A 24826-nucleotide genomic window follows, 5' to 3' on the forward strand; every position below is an offset into this window, starting at 1 on the left:
TACATTTATAGTCCTACATAATACTAGCTGAAGGCAAATGTTTTCCATTTTTCTTACCGATTCTGTGTATGCTTCAGCTGGTCACTGGCAAAATAACTGACGAATTTCCTGTTACGTGGGATGTGATGATGACCTTAACTCACCATCCTCAATACCTTTAGCCCCTTCAAGTTAAAATGAAGAGCACAAATCACAGTACACAAAGGTACAATTTCTCCAGTGTAACTTACGCAGTCAGTCAACAGTCACATTTGCGGCAGACAGTGGTAGAAGAGATGATCTGATCATCTCAGCCGAATAAGACAAAATACAGTATTTCAGATCACCAGGTCTGGATAGCATCCACCTGAGAGTTCTGAAAGAACTCAAATATGAAATTGATTATCTTCTACCAAAAATATGTAACTTGTCCCTCAGGTGAGCCTCCATACCTGAGGATTGTAAGATAGTCAATGTATTGCCATTTTTAAAAAAATGGATCTGGGGTGGAAGACCCTGGAAATCACAGACTAGTTAGCTTATCATCTGTCCTGGGTAAACTGGTGAGAAAGGATTGTTATGGATAAAATAACCAAGCGTATATAAGAACAAGCCTTGTTGAAGCAGAGCTAGCATGGCTTCTGTAAGGGCGAGTCCTATGTCATGAATCTTTGAGAATGTCAGCAAGCTTATAGACAGAGGTGATCCAGTTGACATAGTTGACAAAGTATCTCACAAAAGGCTCCTGAGTAAGCTTATCAATCATGAAAAAAGAGGAGATGTGCTCTTGTGGATCAGGACTTTGTTAAATAGTAAGCAGTGAGTGGGAATAAATGGACTGTTCTCTGAATGGAGAGGTATAGAAAGTGGAGTCCACAAAGGACTCTAGAACTGGTAGACATCCAATGGAGCTAATTGTGGAAACGTTCAGAATAGATAAAGGGAAGTTCTCCTTCATTTAATGCATAGTTAAACTATGGAACTTGCTCCCATAATCACCTCTATCACCCCTATTATACACCCATAAATATCATTCTAGAGATGTTTTCCTCAAGTTTAGATGATACGGGACCGTGGGGAAGGTTGGCTGGCTCAGGTCAGGAGATTTTTCTGCTCGCCTTCCAGATACTTCATAAGGATTCTTTTCCCACTGTCTCGGTAGTCAGCCATGTTTGGTAGCATCAGAAAGTAAAAGAAAGGGCACCTGGTACGGAAAATGGAATGTGCCCTCCCCCCCCCCCCCAATGTCCGATGTATTTTGAGATGAACAGTATGACGTAGGAGCAGTGTTTATAAAGGACACAGAGTCTTGCTTTGGGGGGCAGTAAGAACTTATTTTCGTAGAAGGACAAAACCCAGCACTAATTTGAAAAAGCTCCAATAAATCCAGGAAATATTTGCTGCCAAAATGCTCTCAGGAAATATTGGATCGGTCTTTCCATTATCCCCTTAGCACATGTAAACAAAAAAGCTTGGCTTTACAACATCATCAAATAAACTAAGTCTCTTTTATTGTTCCACTGCAGTGAGAAAGAAGGAGAGATAAAAACCTGGGGGAGGTTGATGCATGTTTTCTCAGATGGTGTACTTTAGTTTTGTACTTGTTGCACCACATAATACGTGAATTTCTTTTTCATATAATTGTTCGCAAAGTTCTGTTTGATTTAAGAGTTAAGCAGTGAATAGACTCTTTAGTCTTCCTTGCCTGGGCTGATTGAATGTTTTGAGCATTTAAAATTGATATTGCTTGTAGCTGGAAGATGTGGGAATTGATTATAGAAACATATGCACACACCTACCTTTGAATATCAAAATTATTATTGAGATTAAGGCTTTTAAAAATATTTGAATTGGAATACTATAAAGTAAATTTTACATTCATCTTTTGTTGATCCAAAAGTGCAGATAGTCAAATCTATTAGAAGTTGTTGGAATTTAAAACTTTGGACTCCATTACATATTTGTTTGTTACTAGGTTTTGGAGTGTTGTCCTTTTGGCTGACCCTTCAAGCCCCCTTTTCTTTAGTCTGAGGAAGCGTAGGAGAAAAAGCTACAGGAAATATTTTCACATTGTTTTGCCATTGACCCTTTCTTCACAATGCTGTTGGGTCTGCCTAAAAGCACGGCAGGGGTGTGAAGACCAGCAGTAACCTATAGAGAGTGGTGGGGCTAGATTGAATGGAGTTTACCACATGTACACTGCACACTTGCCTATTCGTCTCCAGGGTCAAGCTGTGTTAAATTAATTGTTACAAGTAAATTAAAGTCAAGTAAAAACCCATCTGTCTAAAAATTTCCCTCCACGCCCTCCCTCATGCTTCCTGGAGTTAAACTAAAGCTGCAATCTTACTTAGATTGCTAGGCAGTAAGTCCTCTGAACACGCTTTCCCCTGCACAGGTGGAAAAACCAGAGCAGGGGAATAGCTGAAAGGTTTAAGTATCCCTTCTCCCACTTGTCTTCATCCTTTAGCTCATCATAGCTGCATTCCAGTGGTGTGGCTTCTTAAGAAAGCTTTCCTGTACTAGGAGCATAGGAAGCTGCCTTATACAAGTCAGGCCTTTGGTACATCTAGCTCAGTGTTGTCCATGGTGACTGGCAGAGACTCTCCAGAGTTCCAGATGTGGTTCTCTCCCAGCTCTACCTGAAGATGCCAGGGGTTGACTCTGGGACCTTGTGTGCATGCAAAGTGGATTTTCCTGATGCCCTAGAGAGCAATGGAGTTTAGCACAGCGCAACTTGTGTAGTTGGCATCAATTTTTTGTTGCTAATGAACTTACAAAATGGAAAGTTTTCTGTGGGATTAAAAAACAACAACACAACTCTGGAAAATTTTCTGTTTGGGCAAATTTTCTGACACTATTACTGCTTCACTCTATTATTAAAAAATGAAAATAAAAAAATCCTGATACATCTGCAGCAAATTCTTGAGAGAGGGAGGAAGAAGAGGGAAGTTGAATGATACTGCCTTGGCTGTCTGGGGAGTTCTTTTTCTGCAGAAGTTATTTTCCTCCCCCCCCCCAACATTTTTATGTACATGAATATCGTGTAGCCAGAGCTGTTCCTAGCACTTACGTATTTGCATTTGAAATGTGACAGGTGGGATAAATGATATAAGCCGCCTACATCCTTGGCTTATATGTTGATTCTGGAATAAATAAATGTTGTGGTATAGTGGTATGTGTCTGTTTTTGTAAGGACTCGTTTTTGAATAATAACTGATTGGATTAAGCTCAGTTTTCCCTTTGCTGATTATTTAAGACACAGTTCTTTGCTAAAAACCTCTGGGTCATTCCACGCCAAATCACCTGATTTTAATATTCGGCCGTGCTCTCACGACTCAGATTTTCTTCCAGGTTTTTTTTAATGTGTAGATACCTATGAGATAACCTCAAATTAATTCTTTTAAGGTTTTATTTGGTTCAAAATTGGGCCCAGGTCCAAAAAAGCTGACAAAAAAGTAATAATTTTTTTGTCGAAAATTTACTTCAAAATCAAATTATTTTATAACCACAAAAAACACCCTCCTTATTTTTAAAACACAACAAGTACATGGTTAGCCCATTCTACAACAAAAGTATGATACATGTGTTAGTCGTGGTTTGTGCGCTATGGCTTATGGAACTTACCGGGGGCGGGGGGAATGACAAAAGTTCACTTTGAATGGTCGGTGACCCTTTTCTGTGGCACTTAATACCATTTTTATACCTTATTTTGAAAGAGACCACAATTAGCTTTATTTTGATACCAAAATAACCCCAATTGGTTGAAAAATAAGCAAAACAAGATTTTTTTCTAAAGTGACGCAGAAATTGCATTAGCCTAAATCGTGCGAAAATCAAAATTTTCAAAAAAATCTCCTGGGTCCAATTTTGGACCAAAAAATCTTTAAAAATTAATTTGAGGTTATCTCATAGGTATCTACACATATCTCACTTGCTTGAAGCCTCAATCCTTTTGTAAATAATAATAATAATAATAATAATAATAATAATAATAAGCGACAACAGAGGGTCAATATCCACCTTTTGTGACACGACTTATCTGTATATGAATTCTAGTTCTGTTAGAAGAGAAAGAAACACTGATGAGAGAGAGAAGCACTAGTGACCTGGTTATCCACTCTTCCTTAAGTGTTTGTTCAGGAAAGAAATCACCTATGCCAGTGGTTTTCAACCAGTGTGCAATGGCACCTTGGGGTGCCTTGAATGATGTTCAGGGGTGCTGTGGCCTCTGTCCCTCTTTTCTTCCCTCCTTCTTTGGATGCCCTCTTGCATCTCTGCCTCCCAAAGCCCTAGCTACAAGCTCCCCAGGCAAATTGTGCCTCTAGGTCTGGCCAGGGGTTGCTTCCCAGGCCCCTGTCCCTACAGTGTGAGGAAGCACCTCTCTTTGGGGCAAGGGAGGCAGCTCAGAGACCAGGGGCGGCAGCTGCAGTTGCAGCTGCCCAGAGGACTCCCAAGGAGAGGGGAGAGAAGAGGAGGCTGAGCGAATCCTCCACAAGGGAGGATGTTTGATAAAGGGTGAGAGGCTGCCAGCTCTGCAGGCAAGGGGTGACATAACTGGGCCTCTGAGCTTCACAGGGCTGCTGCAGAAAGAATATAGTCGGTCAAGGGAGCCATGGACTCAAAAAGGTTGAAAATCTCTGACCTACGCTCATTCCTGTCTTTGTATGGTTTTGGTACTAACAGAAATTTAGAAACTTGGGAGCTTTTCTTTCCGTCTTGAGGACAGTCTATCTCAAGGGCAATTCAGAAGACTGTTACAATGATTAATTAGCCGCTTTGAGCATAGTGAGAAGGTAGGATAAAATGATTTTAAAATTTTGTGCTGAGGATGGAAAATATTTCAGTTTTATAAGTACTAGCGCCATATTCTCTTACAGCCTGCACTCATTTTTTAGGATTGCCAAGAACTTGGTCTTTGAGATGCTTTACCTTGGAACTGGTTCATGCATGTGAAGGAGCAAAAAAATAAGCAGTAGGAGCCATTAGCAGTTTAAGCTCCAGAAATCTTAACAATAATCTCATTGATTTCTCAACAGGGTAGAGATGCAAATCCTGCATAATGCAGGAAGTTGCTTGTGCTACTTTTACCACGCAGAAACAGCTTTCCAAGTATGTTTGGGTGTGCAAGCATGCACTGTCTCACACATCATGCCAAACCTTGGATTCTGATAGCTGTGATGTAAGTACCCCCACAGTAGTTTGAGCTTACATCTGGTTTAGAGACACTTTTGTCTGCTTTTCTTTTCCGTCCTTTTAGAATGAAGCTTCCCGTGTTCACTCAACAGAGTGCAACAGCCTCTTGAGGCAGAACAGTAGCTCTAACTCTGATTTGTCATTTGCTGTAAATACAGCCATAACCTCAGGTCACGTGGCGCAAACTGTGTTTTGCAGAGCAGCTTCAAATAGTGCCTCACAAAACAGTTCAAGTTCGGATATAATGCCAAACTATAACTTTGCTTGATGTCTCTGAACAAGAGACAGGGAAGTAAGGTAGGAAGAGGTGGCGAGAGACTTGAGGAAGCTTTGTTGTACGTTTGGTGGGAGAAATTGGTATGGTGGGTGATGGGAGAGATAGAAGATGAGTCAGCAGGAAGGGCAAATGCCCCCAAGTTCTATTGCTTGTGAATGTACCATAGAACTATAGACTATGTGGAATTGTTTACTGCCTTCACTTTTTAAGTAATTGAGCTACAAAGTGGAAAGGTAATAAAAGCTCACTTGGATCCAGTGGGTGTTAATGTCGATTCTCGCCTCAGGGATACTTTAATTTCACCTTTTCGTCTTCACGGCAGCTATTTCGTACAGGGTTCCACACAAAAAACCGGCAGAACTAGAAACTAGTTGGAAGCCTTCCCATGTTTGGCATGGCTTTTAATGTATGCGAAGGTTTGTGAAAAGGATCCATCATCCTAAAAGGTTTACCTATTTTTAGATAGTCACAAACTGGGGCTTATTGGAAAAAGGAATTATTCTCAACTGAGATTCATGAATCTTTTTCTTATAAACGCTGTGTATGAGAAAGTGACTGAGACAGAAGCTGGACAAAAAAATCAAACCATTACTGAACCATGTTAATTTATTACTGCAGCTTTTCTGAGTGTTTTGAGCAACAGCTTCGAAGGAGAAAATTATGTTGGTTGATACAATTTATACTTGTGTTACAGATCAATTGCTAATGGCAACATTAAAAAGTTATTGCCATCTTAGCTTAATGTTAATCAGCTTTTGTGCATCATAATGAATGGTTTTTTTATACCCGTTGCCATTGCTAAGTGTTACTTTTCACTGTTTTCAGAAGATGAAATGGTATTTGAATGGACTACTCAGCTCTTTATTTTTAAAAAATGTTGCAAGCTTTCAACATCAAGTAGTGCATAACTGCCACTTCGTAGTTTTACTTTGTTGAGATGCTGTGATCAACTATATTGATGTTGTCGTGTTTTGTTTTTAGCTTTTGGTTAAATTTTGTTTCAATGTATATGTAGACTCTGCCCTGGGACCTTTGAGTGAAGGACAGATCGTAAACGTTCCTAATAACCAAATGTTGCCGGGGGGGGGGAGAAAAAAGAGTGGTCTTCAGCAATAGTCCTATTCAGAGTAGACCCATTGAAGTTATTGGACACGACTGACTTGGGTTCATTAATTTCAGTGGGTCTGCTCTGAGTAGGATTTAGTTGAATGCAACTCATATTCTGTAATTTAACTAAATTGATGGTTTCATGCTTGAAGTATGTTAGGTAACAGGCACATGTGAATCTATGCTGATTGTGAATCCATACTGATTATGTCATTGTAACCTATTAGTCTCCCTCATTTGCCATCATTCATATGACAGCATTACATACTTCCTGCTGAGTTGTTCGCCTGCATTGTCATGTGACTTGTGAAATAGCTGGATACATTCTGTTTTCATGAGGTCACCTCGCTTTCCTCATCACAGCAAACGTGTTTGTGCCATGATTGATGCAACACCATGACTAAGACTGCAGAAAACATGACACTAGATCTGATGGCTGACAGTTTATCCCAGTGACCCACATCTGTGCACAGCACAACATTCTCTGTTCATAGCATAGAGAATTGGCATTGCTGCTTTCCACTCACCTAGATAGAACCATCTACTAGCAGGGTTGTAGAGGAAAGACACTTCCATCCCTTTGTTTAAAAATGCTGATTTTTCTCCCATCTCCATAGCAAAAGGAATGGAAGGACTGTTTATTACCTTTACTTTGGAACAAAGGGGCTACTGTAGCCCTGTAGGGAGTTCTCTCCTGTCCAGTGGGTTACCCTCAGCGGAAACTCCTTTGACAGTCAAGAGAAGCACTCATAACTCCATGCTATAATTTTGTCTCCTCTGAATTTGGCTTCCACTCCTGGAAAATCGGGCATTAGCTTTCTACAGTATCTCTGTGTTGTGCTCAGGAGACTGGTGGGAAGCAAAGTAACATTCCAGAGTTCTGAAACTTCAGAAGAAGTGTGCGTAGTAATGCCACAAAGTACTCCTCTCTTGTAGACTCAGTAATGGAAACTCCTTCATTCCTGTAATATTTATTTTCAATGGGTAAAATAGCCGGATATGATCAACAATTACTTCTCTGTCCACAATACCTTTCAATATTTGAATATTCACAATATATTCTTTTAAGTCATCCTTTCAGCGGGTTTAGAGATGTATTTCCAAAGTCTCATGACTTGCCTTCTAAAATATCCATTTAGTTTCCCCTGAATCATTCTTTCTAATACAGTGGTACCTTGGTTCCCAAACGCCGAAAACCCAGAAGTAAGTGTTCCGGTTTTAGAAGGTTTTTCAAAAGCCAAACGTCTGATGCAGTTGTCAGCTATTGTTTCTGGAGCACTTGCACCAATCAGAAGCTGCGCTTTGGTTTTCGAACATTTCTGAAGTCAGGCTGACTTCCGGAAGGGATTAAGTTTGGCGCTTTTGTTTTTGCCATTTACTTTGCGTTTTTGTTTTTAAGGCTTTTTCAGTTAATTTGTTTTTGTGGCTGTGTGTAACCCAGTTCAGCAACTGATTGATTGATTGATTGATTGATTGTGTGACTGCAGAAATGGATAAAAGCCCCCCACCCACACAATGACTATCATCAGTGCAGGTAAGAAAAAAAGTTACAGTATTTTTCGCCCTATAGGGCGTACCGGCCCATAGGGCGCACCTACTTTTTTTGGGGGGGGGGAATAAAGAAAAAAATATTATTTTCCCCCCAGGCACGGGGCTGGGGCGGGGGAAGCCCGAGCTTCCCTCGATCCCAGCCCCCAGAACAGGCTGCTATCTGCAAGCCTTGGGAGCCCGGCGGGAACTCCCGCGGGCTCCCTAGGCTTGCGGATAGCTTCCTGAAGCCTGCATTCGCCTCATAGGACGCACACACATTTCCCCTTCATTTTTGGAGGGGGAAAAGTGCGTCCTATAGGGCGAAAAATACGGTAATTTTATTTTTTATCATCTACAATATTGTTTTATTTATTTTATAGTACAGTACATTGATTATTGCTTTCATTTTATGGATCAATGGTCTTGTTAGATAGTAAAAATTCATGTTAAATTTCTGTTTTATAGCTTGCTTTTAAAAGTCTGGAATGGATTAATCCGTTTTGCATTACTTTCTATGGGAAAGTGCACTTTGGTTTTGGAACGGGCTTCCGGAACAGATTAAGTTTGAGAACCAAGGTATCAGTGTACTGGCCTTAGTGGTCCCATGACTATTGGTTTGCCCGCAAGCAGAGCCACCCACAGACAAGGTGCTGGTTTCTATATTCTCAAGAGGGCTTCCCAGATACACAGTAGTAGAAATAGAGAATTTTATTCAATCAGCATTTTAAAAATTGAACTGATGTGATTTGCACGTTCCTGGATTAGTATATGTATCAGAACGTAATTATTCTTTGGATTTTTTGTGTGATACAGTTCTCCAAAAAGTGGTTTAGAAACCATTACTAGTGTAGCCTGCCTTGTGACAAAATTTGCATAAATATATATAATTTAAAATCACGGATGAATGCATAAATGGGACAGCACAGGCTTATGAATGAATATGTGTGAGAAGTTCAGATGTATATTCATTTGTAAATTAAAAGAGAAGAAAAACTACCATCACCAAAAAGCGTGATAACCAAGCATGCTCTGTTAAATTACTAAAGCTATGAAATGTTGAGAGGGGTGAAGAGAGAAATAGGGAGGAATTGACCTGCTAAGCTCCTAACAGTAAATAGGAAATGGAGATTTGGAATGTGTGCCATGCACATGAGTTTTTAAAAGTCCCTTCCCGCGGTATGTATGAAGATGGTTTCAGAGGATAAAAAATGGGAGAGCCCTCTGTTTATCCCCAGAAAATGCAAAGCATTTCCTGTTTTATGTTGCCTAGACCCCTGGACACAAGTACTCGTGTTAGGGACTGGGGATAATAGCAGCGTTTTGTTGAGAATCCCCACTTAAGACCAGCCATCTGGTCCAGCATCCTTTTCTCACAGTGGCCAACCAGATGCCTATGGGTAACCTGCAAGCAGGATACTAGTTTGCCAGTTCTCTCCCCACTTGTGGAGGTGTATGAGTTCTAGTGTTATGAATGGCAGCTTCTCTCTATCTGATGTCTCCACAATGCGCATAGTTTAACACATTTCTTACACATCTTTTCTCTAAATTAGAAAGCCTCTAATGTAACATGGGATGTGGGTGGCGCTGTGGGTTAAACCACAGAGCCTAGGACTTACCGATCAGAAGGTCGGCGGTTCGAATCCCCACGGCGGGATGAGCTCCCGTTGCTTGCTCCTGCCAACCTAGCAGTTTGAAAGCACGTCAAAGTGCAAGTAGATAAATAGGTACCGCTCTGACGAGAAGGTAAACCGTGTTTCCGTGCACTGCTCTGGTTCACCAGAAGCGGCTTAGTCATGCTGGCCACATGACCCAGAAGCTGTACGCTGGCTCCCTCGGCCAATAAAGCGAGATGAGTGCCGCAACCCCAGAGTCGGTCACGACTGGACCTAATGGTCAGGGGTCCCTTTACCTTTAATGTTGTAACCTTGCCTCCTAAGGGAGATTCTCCATTCCCTTGATCATTTTGGTTGGCCTTTCCTGAATCTTTTCCAGCTCTACAACATACTTTTTGAGGCGAGGAAATCACAGCTGCACACAGTATTATTCCAAACATCTTTGCACCATAGCTTTGCATTAACAGCATTATAATATTGACAGTTTTGTTTTCAATTCCTTGCCTGAGGATCACTAGCATGGAACTTGCCATTTATTCCTACTCCTGTCTCCTTTTCTTTATCCAGTTACTGTTCCATAAGAGAACCTGTCCTATTATCTCTTGACCACTAAGTTTACTCTGCAGTAATTGCTGAGGGTCTTTGTAACTGGTCAAAAAACATTTTAAAAGTCTTAAGTATACGCAATGGCGACTGGATCACATCCTATGCTTACTATCACACTCAAAGAATTCTTAAAATGTTAGGTAGGCAAGATTTACCCTTGTGGAAGCTATGCTGGTTCTGCTTCAGCAATAATTGTTCTATATGTGGTATATAGGGTGGGGTATAAATAATAAAATGTGGTATATAGGGCCAGATGGACGGGGTATAAATAATAAATTTTTTATTATTCTTTTATAATTATTTCCGCCAGTTTTCCAGACTAGATCATTATAGAAATAAAAATACACATTTCTCTCTCTCGAATAGAATAGAAAAATGCATTAACATACTTAATAAACTTTGGCCAAAGAATTGAATGATTAGAGCAGAGGGATCCTGTTCCTTCTTAAACAGTCCTTAAGGAATGCAATTTGAAATGTGGTATTACATACTGAATACAAGGCATCACCTACTGGAAACTGAGGAGTCCATGTTACTGCAACAGATGACTCAGCAGTGCTGGCTATTAGATCCATACCATTTTATCCTGTAACCACCACTATCCCATATGCTACTTGCTTTTTGTAACTGTCGTACGCCGGCAGGGATGTGTTTAGAAATGCCTCTTTCCCAACCTTGGTTGGTTAGTGGTTTGGATTTGCAAGGAAGTACTCTTTTAAAAAAGGGAAACAATGCCTCAGCTTCACAATGATGCATTAAGAAACTCAGACAAGTAGGGTTGCCACTTTATTGTGGTATTTTCTTGTGTAAAATGAGGAAGAAAGTCAGGTCGGATAGAAGAAACAAGCAGCTTCAGGTGTCCTGGGGGGCAACACAAAATGAGGTTGTGGGCCATGGGTTCCCCAGCTGTACTATAGTTGGGAATGGACAGACATATTCCAATGGCTATAAAAGCCAACTAAAATGGATAGCTTGGAGCACCTATTAGAGATCTGTCTGCAGTTGAATGCCTAAGAATTTTGTTTTTCTTGTGTGATTTTAACGTGTCCTTTTTCTGTGTTGAATTTTCATAGGATGCCTTTAGTGTACCAAGGTTTTAACTGCATTAAAAAGAAGAAGAATAAATTATTTAATCCCCCCCCAAGAAACTGCATTCCCTCAATAGTCTTGTTTACTGGTTTCTATTCTGTATTTGTTACTTGATTGATTGTATCAACCCTTTTCAGAAGTGATAGCAACAACAACAAACCCCTAACATTTGCTACTTGCAAGGTATGAATAAAAAATTATGAGCTACAGTGGTGCCCCGCAAGACAAAAAACTCGCTAGACGAAAGGGTTTTGCGGTTTTTTAGCTGCTTTGCAAGACGAATTTCCCTATGGGCTTGCTTCGCAAGACGAAAACGTCTTGCGTTTTTTGCAAGTTTGTTTCCTTTTTCTTAACACCGTTAATACAGTTGCGACTTGACTTGGAGGAGCAACTCATAGAACGCGGTGTGGTAGCCTTTTTTGAGGTTTTTGGTGATTTTTGAAGCTTTTCCAAAACTTTTCCGACACCGTGCTTCACAAGACGAAAAATTCGCTAGGCGAAAAAACTCACGGAACGAATTAATTTCGTCTTGCGAGGCACCATTGTGTAAGGAAATAGCACTTCATTCAGAGAGCCATAATATAGAGATTACTGGAGCTTGAAAGCTGGATTCCTTTTGTTGACCATTCTCTGCTGTGATTGTGGAAGAGAGACAGGCATTGCTGTTTGAAGTGGGGAAGAATACGCCAAATTATCCACTGTCAATTTTCCACTCCCTATCCCACATTTGATGCTATGAATTGCATTCCATTTGGTTTGAGTGTTAAAGGGCAGGTGTTACATCCTATAGCCAAGGACCAAGTTCCTGAGTAGCTTCTGATACTTAAACTAAAATTGGCATGGTGCATAGCATGGAAGTGATTTTATGGGCTGTAATATAGTCCAGTCTCCTATCAAAGTAGGATTTCTTTTTGGTTTTTTAAAGTGTGTCATATTGTGCTAAAGCTGATTTTATTGTAGTGGTGTATTTTGTTTTGTTTTTTTAGGTCTGTTCTTGTTACTCTGTGTTTACAAAAGAAATAAGGAAGCAGAGATTTAGTACATTTAATACACAGCAAATCTGCATCTTAACATGCATTTGACTTGAAATGGGATTGCTCAGTTGGTTAGAATGTGGTCTGATAACACCAAGGTTGCAGCTTCGATTCCCATTAAGGGACAGCTGCATATTCCTGTATTGCAGGGGATCGGACTAGAAGATCCTCAGGATTCCTTCGAACTCTGTGATTCTGTGATTTCAACCATACGTGGTTGAAGGCGGTCTGGGGAGGGAACGTATCGGAGGTCCTGGGCAAGGCCTGCTTAGCATACTCTTTGAGCATGGCACCTTTGGCCAGCAGCTCCGTGGCTCTGGAAGTGGTGGGGAATTCCCATGGGATCTCTTGAGAGCTAAAGGCACCCTGCTCTCAGGGTGCACCAAAGTGGCTTTGTCTGGGGAAAACAGCCAAGACCCAGCACAAAATGAGTGCTCTTGTGAGAGCATTCACACAACTCTCAGAGCCACTGCACTGCTGGCCAAAGGTTCAGGCGTGCTGCGTGGGACTTTTCTCCTCACTTACTGCCTATAGAAGGCAAACAGGCTGGCTAACTGCATGGGCATCTCCAAGGGTTATTTGGGCTATACAGTGGTACCTCGGGTTACAGACGCTTCAGGTTACAGACGCTTCAGTTTACAGACACAGCTAACCCAAAAATAGTACCTCGGGTTAAGAACTTTGCTTCAGGATGAGAACAGAAATTGCATTGTGGCAGCAGCAGGAGGCCCCATTAGCTAAAGTGGTGCTTCAGGTTAAGAACAGTTTCAGGTTAAGAACGGACCTCCAGAACAAATTAAGTTCTTAACCTGAGATACCACTGTATGCAGTTTTCATGTATATGTGTAACCCTGGGAATCTAACCGTCACACAAGATGCAGTTCCCCTGTATTGCACATGTTCACTCACAACATTGAGAACTATGGCTTCTAATCCAAAAAAAAGTTTTACTCAAGAGTAGATGCATTGAAAGGAATGGACCTAAGTTAGTCGTGTCCATTAATTTCAGTGAGTTTCTTCAGAGTAAAATTTAGTTGGATGCAACCCCATGTGTGCAAACTGTTGATGTGGCTGCTTATGAAACTCTTCGCAAGCTTATAGTGGTTAACCTCGCACAATGGACAACATAACGTTTCTTGCATTTCATGTTTCAGTTTGAGAGCTTGAAGTGGTTTTGTCCAGACTTTAACTGCATTTCTTGAATAATGCTGCAAGGATGATAACAGCCTTCCACACTGTATTTTTTCTTGCAAGACAGGGCATTATGTATCTAATCAAATATTGCTTTCAACTTCCTGCAATTCTTCATTATATATAATGATAATGCCAAATGCATTACAGTGCAGTCCTATTCATATTTAGCCAGAAACAAGTCCCATTGGGTTCAATAGAACTTACTCCCAGTTAAGTGTGTATATGAGACTGAAACATTAAGACTTTTTTTCAGAGTAACTTTCTCATGCATTTGACTGGCAATTAGCATGTGATCTCATAGTATAAAATGTGCTCAAAGGATAACTGAAATCATAGTTCTGCAGTATGCCAGCCATATTAATGTTTTTTTGCCTATCTGTAATATGTAAATTTCACAACTATTTTTTTTAAAAAAAAGATTTCAGCCATTGATTCCCTTAGACTCCTAAATTCTAACAACATTATTAAAGTTCTCAGGACACATTCAGGACAGCCTGTTCAAGATAGGAAGTACCATTTAAGATAAATGGTTAGTATGTAATGTCAGTTGATGCAAAACACAGAGGATCATGACAGTATTGCAGACAGGTATACCATGGATTGAAATCTTCTTTGTCCAAACATTCTGTGTGTGGTTCTCTATGGCATGGCAAAGAAATAATAGATCACTTTCTTTTCCTAATTGTGTGATCTAGGGAGTTAATTTCTAAATTTACTCTCACATTTTCTTTAGTGGCTGTATGTATAGAAAGAACAGTATTCTTGTAAGATCATTTTTGTTCTAACTCGGTGAATGTTTAAATCTCTGAATGCCATAATATTGGCACTCCATGACTCCTCTGTTTCAGAAAAAGAAAATTGAGTAATTAGATTGGGTATCCCAGGTTGGAATTCATCAAAGTATACCATTCCTTTATAGCTATAACACATTGAAATGCTGGAGAATGTTCAAAACCTTCACATTCAGGTGACATCAAATTTTATCTATTATGGATAGACCAGATCAATAAATTATTACAGTCCTTTCTGATCTAGTATTTTCTGATCTCCTACATGGAAGGCATTTTTTTTTTTAACCTATGAGCTTAAAACGTGCCGTGATTATTCGAGCAGGGTGGGAAAAGTGTATCTGATAGTTTGCTTCCCAAGATGTTGCCTAGAAACATTCACTACTTAACCCACTTGAAAACAAACTGTTCCTTGAGCCTCAAGGCCAAAGGAAATGTGTTGCAAAACAGTTAAATGTTTTCATTGTTTGCAACAGTGAAATCTTGCATATATGACTTTTTTAAAAAGAATACTTTTTAACGTTTTAGACTTTTGAATGTAAATATTAAGCAAACAGTACGGGACATTTAATTTGGGTCTAATCTTATATATACAGCCTCTTGACTTTTAAAAATAGTTGGAGAGTCCACCACCTCTCGTGGGAGTCTGTTCCACTGCTGAACGACTCTTACTGTGAAAAAGTTCTTCCTGATGTTTAGGTGGAATCTCCTTTCTTGTAACTTGAAGACATTGGTTTGAGTCCTGCCTTCCAAGCAAGAGAAAACAAACTTGTTTCTTCTTCCACGTGATAACCCTTGAGATATTTGAAGATGGCTATCATATCTCCTCTCAGTCTTCTCATATCCAGGCGAAACATACCCAACTTCCTCAACCATTCCTCATAAGGCTTGGTTTCCAGACCCGTTGCTCTCCTTTCCGCACGTTCCAGCTTGTCAATATCCTTCTTAAATTGTGGCACCCAAACTGGTGTGGTCTGATCAAATCAGAATAGAGTGGCATTCTCAGTGCTATTTTTCTAGAAAAAGAGGTGCCACAACTCACCATGAATGCTGCCCTTGTTCTCTTAAACTGACAATGGCGTCCCCCTGAGAGGTGCCAGAACTGAATTCTAGTGAGTTCTAGATGAAACAAAGCCCCGCTCTTACTTCCCATGATCTGGACACTACTGTTGATGCAGCCTAGGATAGTTAATGCTCATCTGTAAGATGAGATTTTCATTTTCATCCTGCTTCTTTTCAAAATGAAAGGTACTAGCATTTCATGAAGAAGATCAAGACTGGTATATTTACTTCTCTCTCTCCTCCTCCTCTGCAATCTTTATCTGGACACAGTGAAACCCTTTCAGAGAAAACAAACAAACATGCAAACTATATAATTGGGAGTGAATTTGTCTAACTGCCACGACTTTGAAGGTAATCCATTAAATTGTTTGGAAAGGGGTGTTGATACAGGAACAAAGGAACAACACCTGATGCCAAATAAACCTTCACAGCCTGAGGCAGGTCTGAAGTCAACCAAGCAGGGACTGAACAGAAGCAAAGAAGTTACTGAAGACCCAGAAAACAATAACATTATTAAAAAGGAAAATTAGTTTTCTCTTTTGCATGTATATAATTTGATACTTGGTCAACAATTATTTTAAGGGTGCATATTAGTCAGTGGAACACAAGTCACTTTGAAAGCACTGCTTCAGAGAATAAAAAAGTACAAATGATGAGGTTAACTACAGAAAAGTAAAATGCCCATCAGCCCCAGCCAGCATGGCCAGTGGTCATGGATGATGGGAACTGTAGTCCAGCAACATCTGGAGGGACCATGGGAAAGGGAACTGGTCTAGAGTGTGATCTTGTACATGTCATATAGGAAGACTATGTGATATACTGTTGTGTCAGAAAAGATTCTCAGAATCCTAGGTGGCAGCACGAACATTGTAGGCGTTTGAAGCTACATGTGCATAACTCATGTGATGTAGATGTTGGTGGATCCATGGGATTTCCATGTAACGCCTGAGAAAGCCATCAACTCTCTAACCAGGAAATCGAAGCAGATTTTGTTTCATAAACCACTTCGAGGTTTTATGGCAATCAAGTGGAATATGTAAATGTTGTTAACTATCATTCAAAGAAATTAGAGATGGAAAGTAGGTGCCGAAGCACAAGGTTTTGAAGCAGTAACATGCAATTCTGGAGGCTTAGACTGAAGGAGTGCTGTTTTCCTTACCTATATTTTTACGGCTGCATTCGTCTGTGGCCTAGTTTGGATATTCCTACTGAGGGCAGATTTCTGCTGAGGGTGGTCATAGATTAGAACTCTTGTTTTAGTTAGAGATCTGAGAATTTGAGTGAGGCAAGAGAAACGTTTGCATGGTGCTCAGAATGCCGGTTTGGATATTTAAGATGAATGAAACCTCATAGCCAGACAATTGTTAACATGTATAAGATTTTTGAAAACAAATTTCCTGTACTAATTTTGCAGTAGTTTCATTTTGATTTAGAGTTTTGTATTCCTATAAAACTAATTTTAAAAACAATAATTTCCAAGTAAAGCTTTTGACTCTGGTTTCAAATGTAAAATTTTAACGACATTAAGTGTATGCTGTAACTTGCACACATGCATCCCAAGTCAAGTATTTTGCTACAAAAGTATTTGAACCTTTTGAGTACTGTAGTTGAAACCTTTGAGTCATTTACAGGGTATAATCCTGTGCATGTATATCCAGAAGTAAGATTCATTGAGTTCAATGGGACTCATTCCCAGGTAGTTGTATATCAGTTTGCTGTCTTTTACAGCATGTAAAATTAACATGGTGTTCGTTTGTTTTTAGTTTTGCTAAATATATCAGACATGCTAAATCAGATGCTTGATTTAACCTTAAATGGCTATACAATACTTCAAAGAGCTTAGGATAGTTGGATGTTCACGTACTAAAGTTGTCTTGTATTCAGAGCATTTGGCATCACATGAAGAAAGGCACGTCTGCCTGGAAATACACCAAAAGATGACAAATCATTCAAAGATCAGTATAGCTGAAAGCAGTACAATACCGATCTTTTAGAAGGCTGCTGAAAGTGCAGCTTTCCATCTTGCACAGAAGAACGTTTGTCAGTGAACAATAACCAGTGTCCATGCAGATGTAGCTTGCTACTGTAAATGGGAAGGGCTATGTCTGTTGATGTTACCAGTGTATGATGTAATCACATAATACTGCAGGGCAAGTTATAAGTTATAAGTTATAAGGCAAGCAGTGAAGTTTGGGAGGGGGGAATTTGCAGTAGGAAGTAACCAGGAAGCAATGATTTATATATATTTTTTATTGCTTCCAATCAACCCTCTTGTATGTTGAAGTAACTAATTTGTCTGTGATTTAGGAAAGAATAGTTTATCGGTTGCTGCAAAGACAAAGAGTCTTGCGGCAATTTAAAAACCACACAAACAAATTAGTTAATATTTTTAAGGTGCAACCTGACTCTTTACTCTGACTGCAAACAGGAGTCTTTATAAGAGTCTTTAAATGGAAAGATCCGAGTTAAGCTGGTTTACATAAAAGTGAAATGTCAATAATTGATCCTTATGTTTGGAGTGAGATCCATAGGACATGCATTTGCCACATTGCTGGTGAGCCTGAATAACAGAATCACTCAAATGTTTTAGGAAGACCTGAGATATAAATGAAGGAACCTGTAGCCTTATATGCCTAAATAAGCCTGGAACTTATATGTTACGCCCCCCCCCCTCCCGCAAACACCTGCTTCCTGCAAGTTGCAGTTTTTTCTGCTCTGAGAGGGAATGGTGGTTTGGTGAAAAAAATAATACTTAGTCCATGGAAAGAGTTTTTGTTGTCTCATCCTCTCAGCATGACAGATAATGGATTCTGAGAGGGCATAAACTTGATGGCAGTTGCCATGATGACAGTAGCAAGGATCTTGTTATACTGTTCGGGTTTAATCCTTGACCATATAACTACTTTTGTATTTTTTATCTTGCATATGTTTTTGCATGTACTTTCTATTGAAGAGTAATGGAAATCAGTATACTATATAAGTGAAGGGTAATGGGAATCAGTATGCTGTATAAGTGAAATTAAAATGTACCATATGAATTTTATTCTAGGAACGCAATCCGTCTCCTCCATCTCTGATCTACAATGAGTGCCAAATCCACTATCAGCAAAGAGATTTTCGCTCCGCATGATGAAAGAATGTTGGGAGCAGTCCAAGTAAAAAGGAGAACGAAGAAAAAGATTCCTTTTTTGGCAACGGGGGGTCAGGGCGAATATTTAACTTATATCTGTTTGTCAGGTAAGAAAAATGATTTTGACATCTAGCTGTCCTTTCAGCTTCTCTTTGTAGTTTGATTAACTGATTAGATGTTGTGATTGCTAAAAATAATCTAGTACCATGAATTTTAATCAAACAAGTAGATCAACAGTATGCTTTGTCATTTGATATTCATAGGTTTGACTACATAAGGCAAAAGTATGGATGTCTACGGCAATTATATGCTGTAAGTGGCAATGTTGAACTGTCCTTGTAATTTCAGTGATCTTTCTAGTGTTTGACAGGAAATTATAGAAAGATGAATTCACTTTGCCATTCATGTGCTTGGAAGGAATGTATGTGGGTTTCTGGTGTTGGCATTCAGGGATTTATTTATTTGGCACATGTTTTATGCAGATTTAATTTGCTTCCAAATATCCACTGAGCTTCCCTGGTCCTAGGGATTCACTTGCTGTATGAGATCAAAGTTCCATTCTGCCACCATTAGTGGTCCATTGGTTGTCTCTGGAAAGCTCACAAGCAGGGTGTGATGGAGGCTATCCTTAACTTTGTCCTGCTATGCTGTTCTCCCATGAAATTTGTCTAATTATTTTCAAAGCCATATCTGATTTTTCAAATTTTAGAGGAAATAAACTCCACTGGTAGATTTTGATTTATGTGAAGCAGTACTTTGTTCCAGTTGTAACTCTATTTTACAACATGTACCAAAAGGTTTCTACATGTACCAAGAGTGACTGGCCTCATTCATTCCACATTGTCCAAGAGGGTAACAAGGCAGCCTGTTTGCTGACATAATCTAGACATCTCACAATGTCATTAGCGTTTTTACTAAGTTAGCAGTGCATTCTGCCGTTCATCCTTCTGTCAAATCAGGTTTCCTATTGTGAGAATCATTCCATCGTTTTATTTGCATACCGCCTTTCCAAAGTCAAAACCATGTTCAAGGCAGCTTACAACATGTAAAAAATTACATAATGACAGACATAACAAAAGTAGTAAAATAATAAAACATCAAGAAGTACATATTGAACAATTTCTACATAAATTTTAAGTTCTAAAACAAACAAATAATAATAACAGCAACAACCCCCAACAAAAACACACCCCTAACAATACCTCAGCCCAATAGTCTGTTCAAGAGCTTCAACTTTTGTAGTTGGAGTCAGTCACGGCCAAGTAGAAAAGGGGTTTCAGAGCAGGGAACTGGTATTCCTGGACTCGCAGCAAATCCACCCTGCTAATCCACCCTACTCATCCCTGGAGGTAGATCATTGACATGAGATCATCTGAAAAACAGCTCCTTGTCCTCTCTTCTGCTATTGGGTCACCTTGCTCTGTCTTTTGAGGACCTTTTACTCCAGACTTGAAGTTCTCTGGAGAGGAGCTCTCACAGAGGTCTTCTAAATTCACATCTTTGAATAGCTATGTCCTGCTTCCTCTAGTAGCCAAATAGAAATCTAAGGGTAATTAAAATGGCTGTATGTTTAAAAACGAGGTAGATTTGTTAACTATCCACAAATTAGCTTTAATTTTCAACTTTAAATTTTAAGCTTCGCTCAAAACTTGGCTTACGTACCGTTTCAGACATTTTCTTTGCAAAGGTAGGGTCACAGCACATATGCTGCCTTGTAGTTGGCCAATACTAATAATTCAAATTTGGCTATGATATAATTGTAACACAGATGCAATAATAACTTTTTAAAAAGAAGATAGAAAAAGAAGGTTGTTTTTCCAGGTCAAAGCCAATTTTAACAGTCCTTAGAGATAACTGTATATTGAGCTATGGAGGAGCTTTGGAAGTTTGTTCAGTTGATTATTGCACTCCTTTAGCTTGTGGGATCCACTTTTCTCTCGTCCTTATTCTGCTGTTGAAAAGCATACTGCAGAGAACAGGCAACGCTTGTTAGACTGCAAAGAACTCAAGAATATAGTCCTGTAATTGTAGGCTAGCAGTATTGAGAATTTAGAGTGTAAAGCTGAGCTGACATTTAGGTCCAAATGTCATGTTGTGTATTTGCAGTCCATAAGTGCAAAGGACAGGAATTATTGGCGAGTGCACACCGCAACCTGCTGTGTCAAACTGGGTCTTAACTTGCTAGTTGATCCACTGGTTTAAATCCATTGCTCTTATTTAATAAATTTTGTATTTCAAAAGCTCAGGGCTTCTGGAAAACCTTCCTTACAATCTGTTGTCTTCTGGTTTGAACAATTAAAAGCAAAAAGATTACCCTTTTACCTTCACTCCAAGATACTGGGAGTGGATGAGTTCCCCTATGAAAATGCAGAGTAGAATGCTTCCCTTGTCCTTCCTTCTAGAAGAGAGGGGTCCCATCCAGCTATTTGGATAGTGCGCACCCCGGAAATGATCTCTTTCAGCTTCTGCCTTCTGGAAGAAGGTCCAGGGTTATAAAGACTAGGACTAGCCGCCTGAGAAACAGTTTCTATCCAAATGTAATTTTGGTTTTAAACACAGTGTAAGGCAGTCTCTATGGTATTTAATTATGGGGTATTGGAGTTTTTAGGGGCTAACCAGGCTGGGATAGTTGGGATAGCAGGCTTGTTGGATTTTGAATGTCTGATGTAGATTTTTCAATTTCGTTGTTCTGTATGGGACAGTGACAATAAAGATTATCGTTATCGTATCGTATCGCATTTGAAAGAATGGCAGGCTGGGGCTCCTACCTGTGAATTCATGTAGCTTGTAAATTCTATGCTTCTGTTTCAAATACCAGAACCTCCTTTTGGAGAAAGCAAAGAGGTTCATCAGTAAAGAGGTGTTGGCTTATGGGATGTGATGTAGATTGCACCAACACCTGCTGATATGTCAAAATGCAACTCCACCCTTACACCTGATTTTATTGGGTTTTTGTTGTTGTTAATATAGTATTTTTGTACTTCTCTTTGGTTTTTTTAGATGGAAGTCTCCTGAACTTAGAAACCAATTTTGGGAGATACTGCTGGGGGGAGTGGGGGGTTGAAAAGCCCTGCTGCACTGTCAGAAGCCCTTTGTGCCCCATTTGAATCTTGCCCAGAGATCCATATCAGGGTTCACCATGATCTCTATGTGATAAAAATTAAAAACACAGGAAATCTGACCATGGATCTCCATCAATCTCTTATCATTTGACCCTGAATAACCTGGAATGTCAGAGAGAACTAACAGTTTCTTCGTTATTATTTCCTACTTGTTCTGAGATTCTTATAGATCTATTTCCAGAGTTCTCCTCAACTTTTCAGCTTGGGGACTTACAGGGAGGAGTCGAGCACAGTGTGGGCAGTCTTTTAATTTCTTTAAATCTGCCTTCCTACCCTGAGTGGGGGGCATTACTCATAAATATCATCAGAGAACTTTTTAAAAAGTTAAGCCACTGTGGGATAACTTACAGGTAAGAAACCCAGTGGGCTGTCTTCTAGCCTGTTAATTGATTCCAGTCTTGTCATGGGTAGCGTAGCAATAGCTGTGAGTAGTCCAGCACTTGCAGATTCAAGAACAGCTGGAGGAGACTGACTGCTGCTTGGAGGCATGTCAGTCAAACTTGATATCGGGTGCCAAAATAGCTTCTGTCATCGCTGTCTCCATTCTAGCAGCTGATTAGCAGCAGGGTGTTTGCTCACTGCTCTGGTATGCCTATTTTTAATTTTCTCAGAAAACAGTTTTGAAAATTAAAAGAATCCTTAATTTTTTCCTTCTTACTGTGAAATGTAGTCTCCTACTCCCCAATTGCCATGGGTTTCTAAATAATAGAAAGTGGTTCACACACACACTCTTTATTTATTTCCAGTTTTTCTCAGTGGATGCACTCAAACAGAGAAGGCAGCTGTGTTGACACTAGCAAACTTTCAGAATTCCTGATGACTTTTAGACTTTATTTATTGCCATACTATAAAGCTTTACGTGGAATGGATAACCATAATAGTAATTCCTTGTGGTTTGGCTGATGACCTGTGTGGCACTTGATGGTGTGATTTTCTTTCAAAGCATTAAAATTTTGTTCTAATTAAAGAAAAGGTGTTGCATACTCTTAACCTATTACTGCTTTTGTTTCAGGAGGACCTCACCCATGAGTTCACAATTTGTGGTAAATGTTTGATCATGATGAAAGCCATTTTAGATGTGCAACTAGATTATACATTGTGTATTGCCAATTAGCCCTTAAGTGAAATCATAAAAGGCAGCATCGGTAAAGATAAAATTGCATTGTATATAAGCTCTTGTGTCCATTTGAAATGAAGAGGTGTAGTGGTGGTTTTGTTGCTAATGAGCCCTCTAATGTGTATATCAGCTAACATTAACTTCAGCTATTTTTAAATTATTGCTTCTAAAAGCATGACGTCATCATGGTGGACTGCATGGGGAAAAGTCATTTATTTTACACGAATGTGATTTGCACAAGTAAAATGGTTGAAATTGATCCAGATAAGCCCATATGTGAGCTTAAGTGCTTTTTTGTACATACGAGTATATGTATCCATTTTCCTTTCCATTTCAGCAACTATCACTGTCTTCCACTGTGGAGGGTTTCTTCTGGGACAGCATGCCAGTCAGTTGATCAGTCAACTATTGTCGATTGACCATCTGCTTGAGCACTTTCAAATATTCCATGATCCCAAGATTATTACTTGTAGCTGGCAACTTACTTTCACAACTACTTTTAAAATTTTGATTTGTACTTCTTTCTTTCTTTCTTTTTAGAAAAATCATTTAAAATGCATACAAAAAACTGCAGGCCAGCTGGTGCTCCAGTATAAGAGCCAAGCAGAAACCGTTCAGTAAATTGTTCACACTAACCTATCATCATTAAAAGTAATTATAATTTCCATCAAGAAATTAATTTCATTATAGTGGAATCATGTCTCATGCACGGGTTAGGTTCTGGAGTCAGCATGTCAGGCTAAAAAATTGCTTATAATCAAAATTACAATCAAAATCTTTTGACACACTTTCCCTCCCCTGTCAGGCTGTGAGGCACAGCTTGTTTCTGAGCTGGAGCTGTATGTATTGGTAGTCCAGTCAGAGGGGATTTCCTGCCCACTCCTCCATGTGTGAGCCTGGAGGGCAGGGATGAAAAGCAGAGGAGGAGGCCGAGAGGGAGAGAAAGAGAAAAGGGAGGCAGGAGAAAAAGGCTGGAACAGTTCCTTAAACTGGTGGATGGGATCCTAAGAGAGGGAAGGAGGAACAAAAAACAACAACAGGGTTCCTTGCTGCTTTCTCCAGGGGTGGCAGCTGCACATGACCTGCTGTGGAACACTTTTTTTCTTTCTCTTTGCCAAGCATGCATGGTTGAATTTGTATGAGTTAAATGCAAGTACGATGCAGCTCCACTGTATTTCAGCTCTTTTATGGTTAGCATATGTACAGTGTGTAATTTAAGAGTGTGTGTGTGTGTGTGTGTGTGCGTGTGCGCGCGCACACACACACACACACACACAGAGAGAGAGACTGCTCTTTTTGGTAAAAGGAGGGGTGCCAGCACTCACTGGAGAGCCAGTGTGGTGTAGTGGTTAAGAGCAGTCGACTCGTAATCTGGTGAACCGGGTTCGCTTCCCCGCTCCTCCACATGCAGCTGCTGGGTGACCCTGGGCTAGTCATACTTGTCTCTGAAGTCTCCTAGCCTCACTTACCTCACAGAGTGTTTGTTGTGAGGGAGGAAGGGAAAAGTGATTGTTAGCCGCTTTGAGATTCCTTAGGGTAGTGATAAAGGGGGATATCAAATCCAAACTCCTCCTCCTCCTCCTCCTCTTCATCATCATATTTGGGAAAAAAGTGTTGTGGGTGCCAGCACAAAATGGCTGCCATAAACAGCAGCGCCTTGATGATACTCTGTACTAGTGAATACCATTTGTGTGTGTAATTGTTCTAATACAGGTAATGGTCTCTGAAATAGCTTTTTTGGTAGGCCACAGTGGGCAGGGGGGAGACACACACTCTCCAAGGTCCTGTTATGTGAGAACAGAACCCCACATGGTGCCCTTTATCTTCTGGCTAAAATTCCTTAAATGTAGGATGTGGCTGACTGCTTTCTCTGTAGTTTGCCTGACTAATACTTTATGGGTGGTGTTGTAATATCTGAGAGGACCCAAAGTGTGAAAATAACTGTCTCCTGATGATTTTTGAGGATAGTGTAATGTACATGA

At 39.9% G+C, this 24826-nt stretch overlaps 1 protein-coding gene across 5 annotated transcripts in view; it reads left to right on the plus strand.

Moving 5' to 3' along the window:
• STXBP6 (syntaxin binding protein 6) overlaps positions 1-24826 on the plus strand; it is a 106053-nt gene that overhangs the window by 5132 nt on the left and 76095 nt on the right. For all 5 annotated transcript variants that reach the window (XR_014527740.1, XR_014527741.1, XR_014527742.1 and 2 more), the window contains exon 2: positions 18525-18712. Coding sequence is in view for 2 of the 5 variants with exons in the window: in XM_083510339.1 (XP_083366465.1) it covers positions 18559-18712 (154 nt within the window). In the remaining 3 variants the exon portion in view is untranslated. The remainder of the gene's footprint in view (positions 1-18524; positions 18713-24826) is intronic.

Source organism: Podarcis liolepis (genome assembly GCF_965112155.1).
Source record: "Podarcis liolepis genome assembly, chromosome: 1".
Taxonomy (NCBI): domain Eukaryota; kingdom Metazoa; phylum Chordata; class Lepidosauria; order Squamata; family Lacertidae; genus Podarcis; species Podarcis liolepis.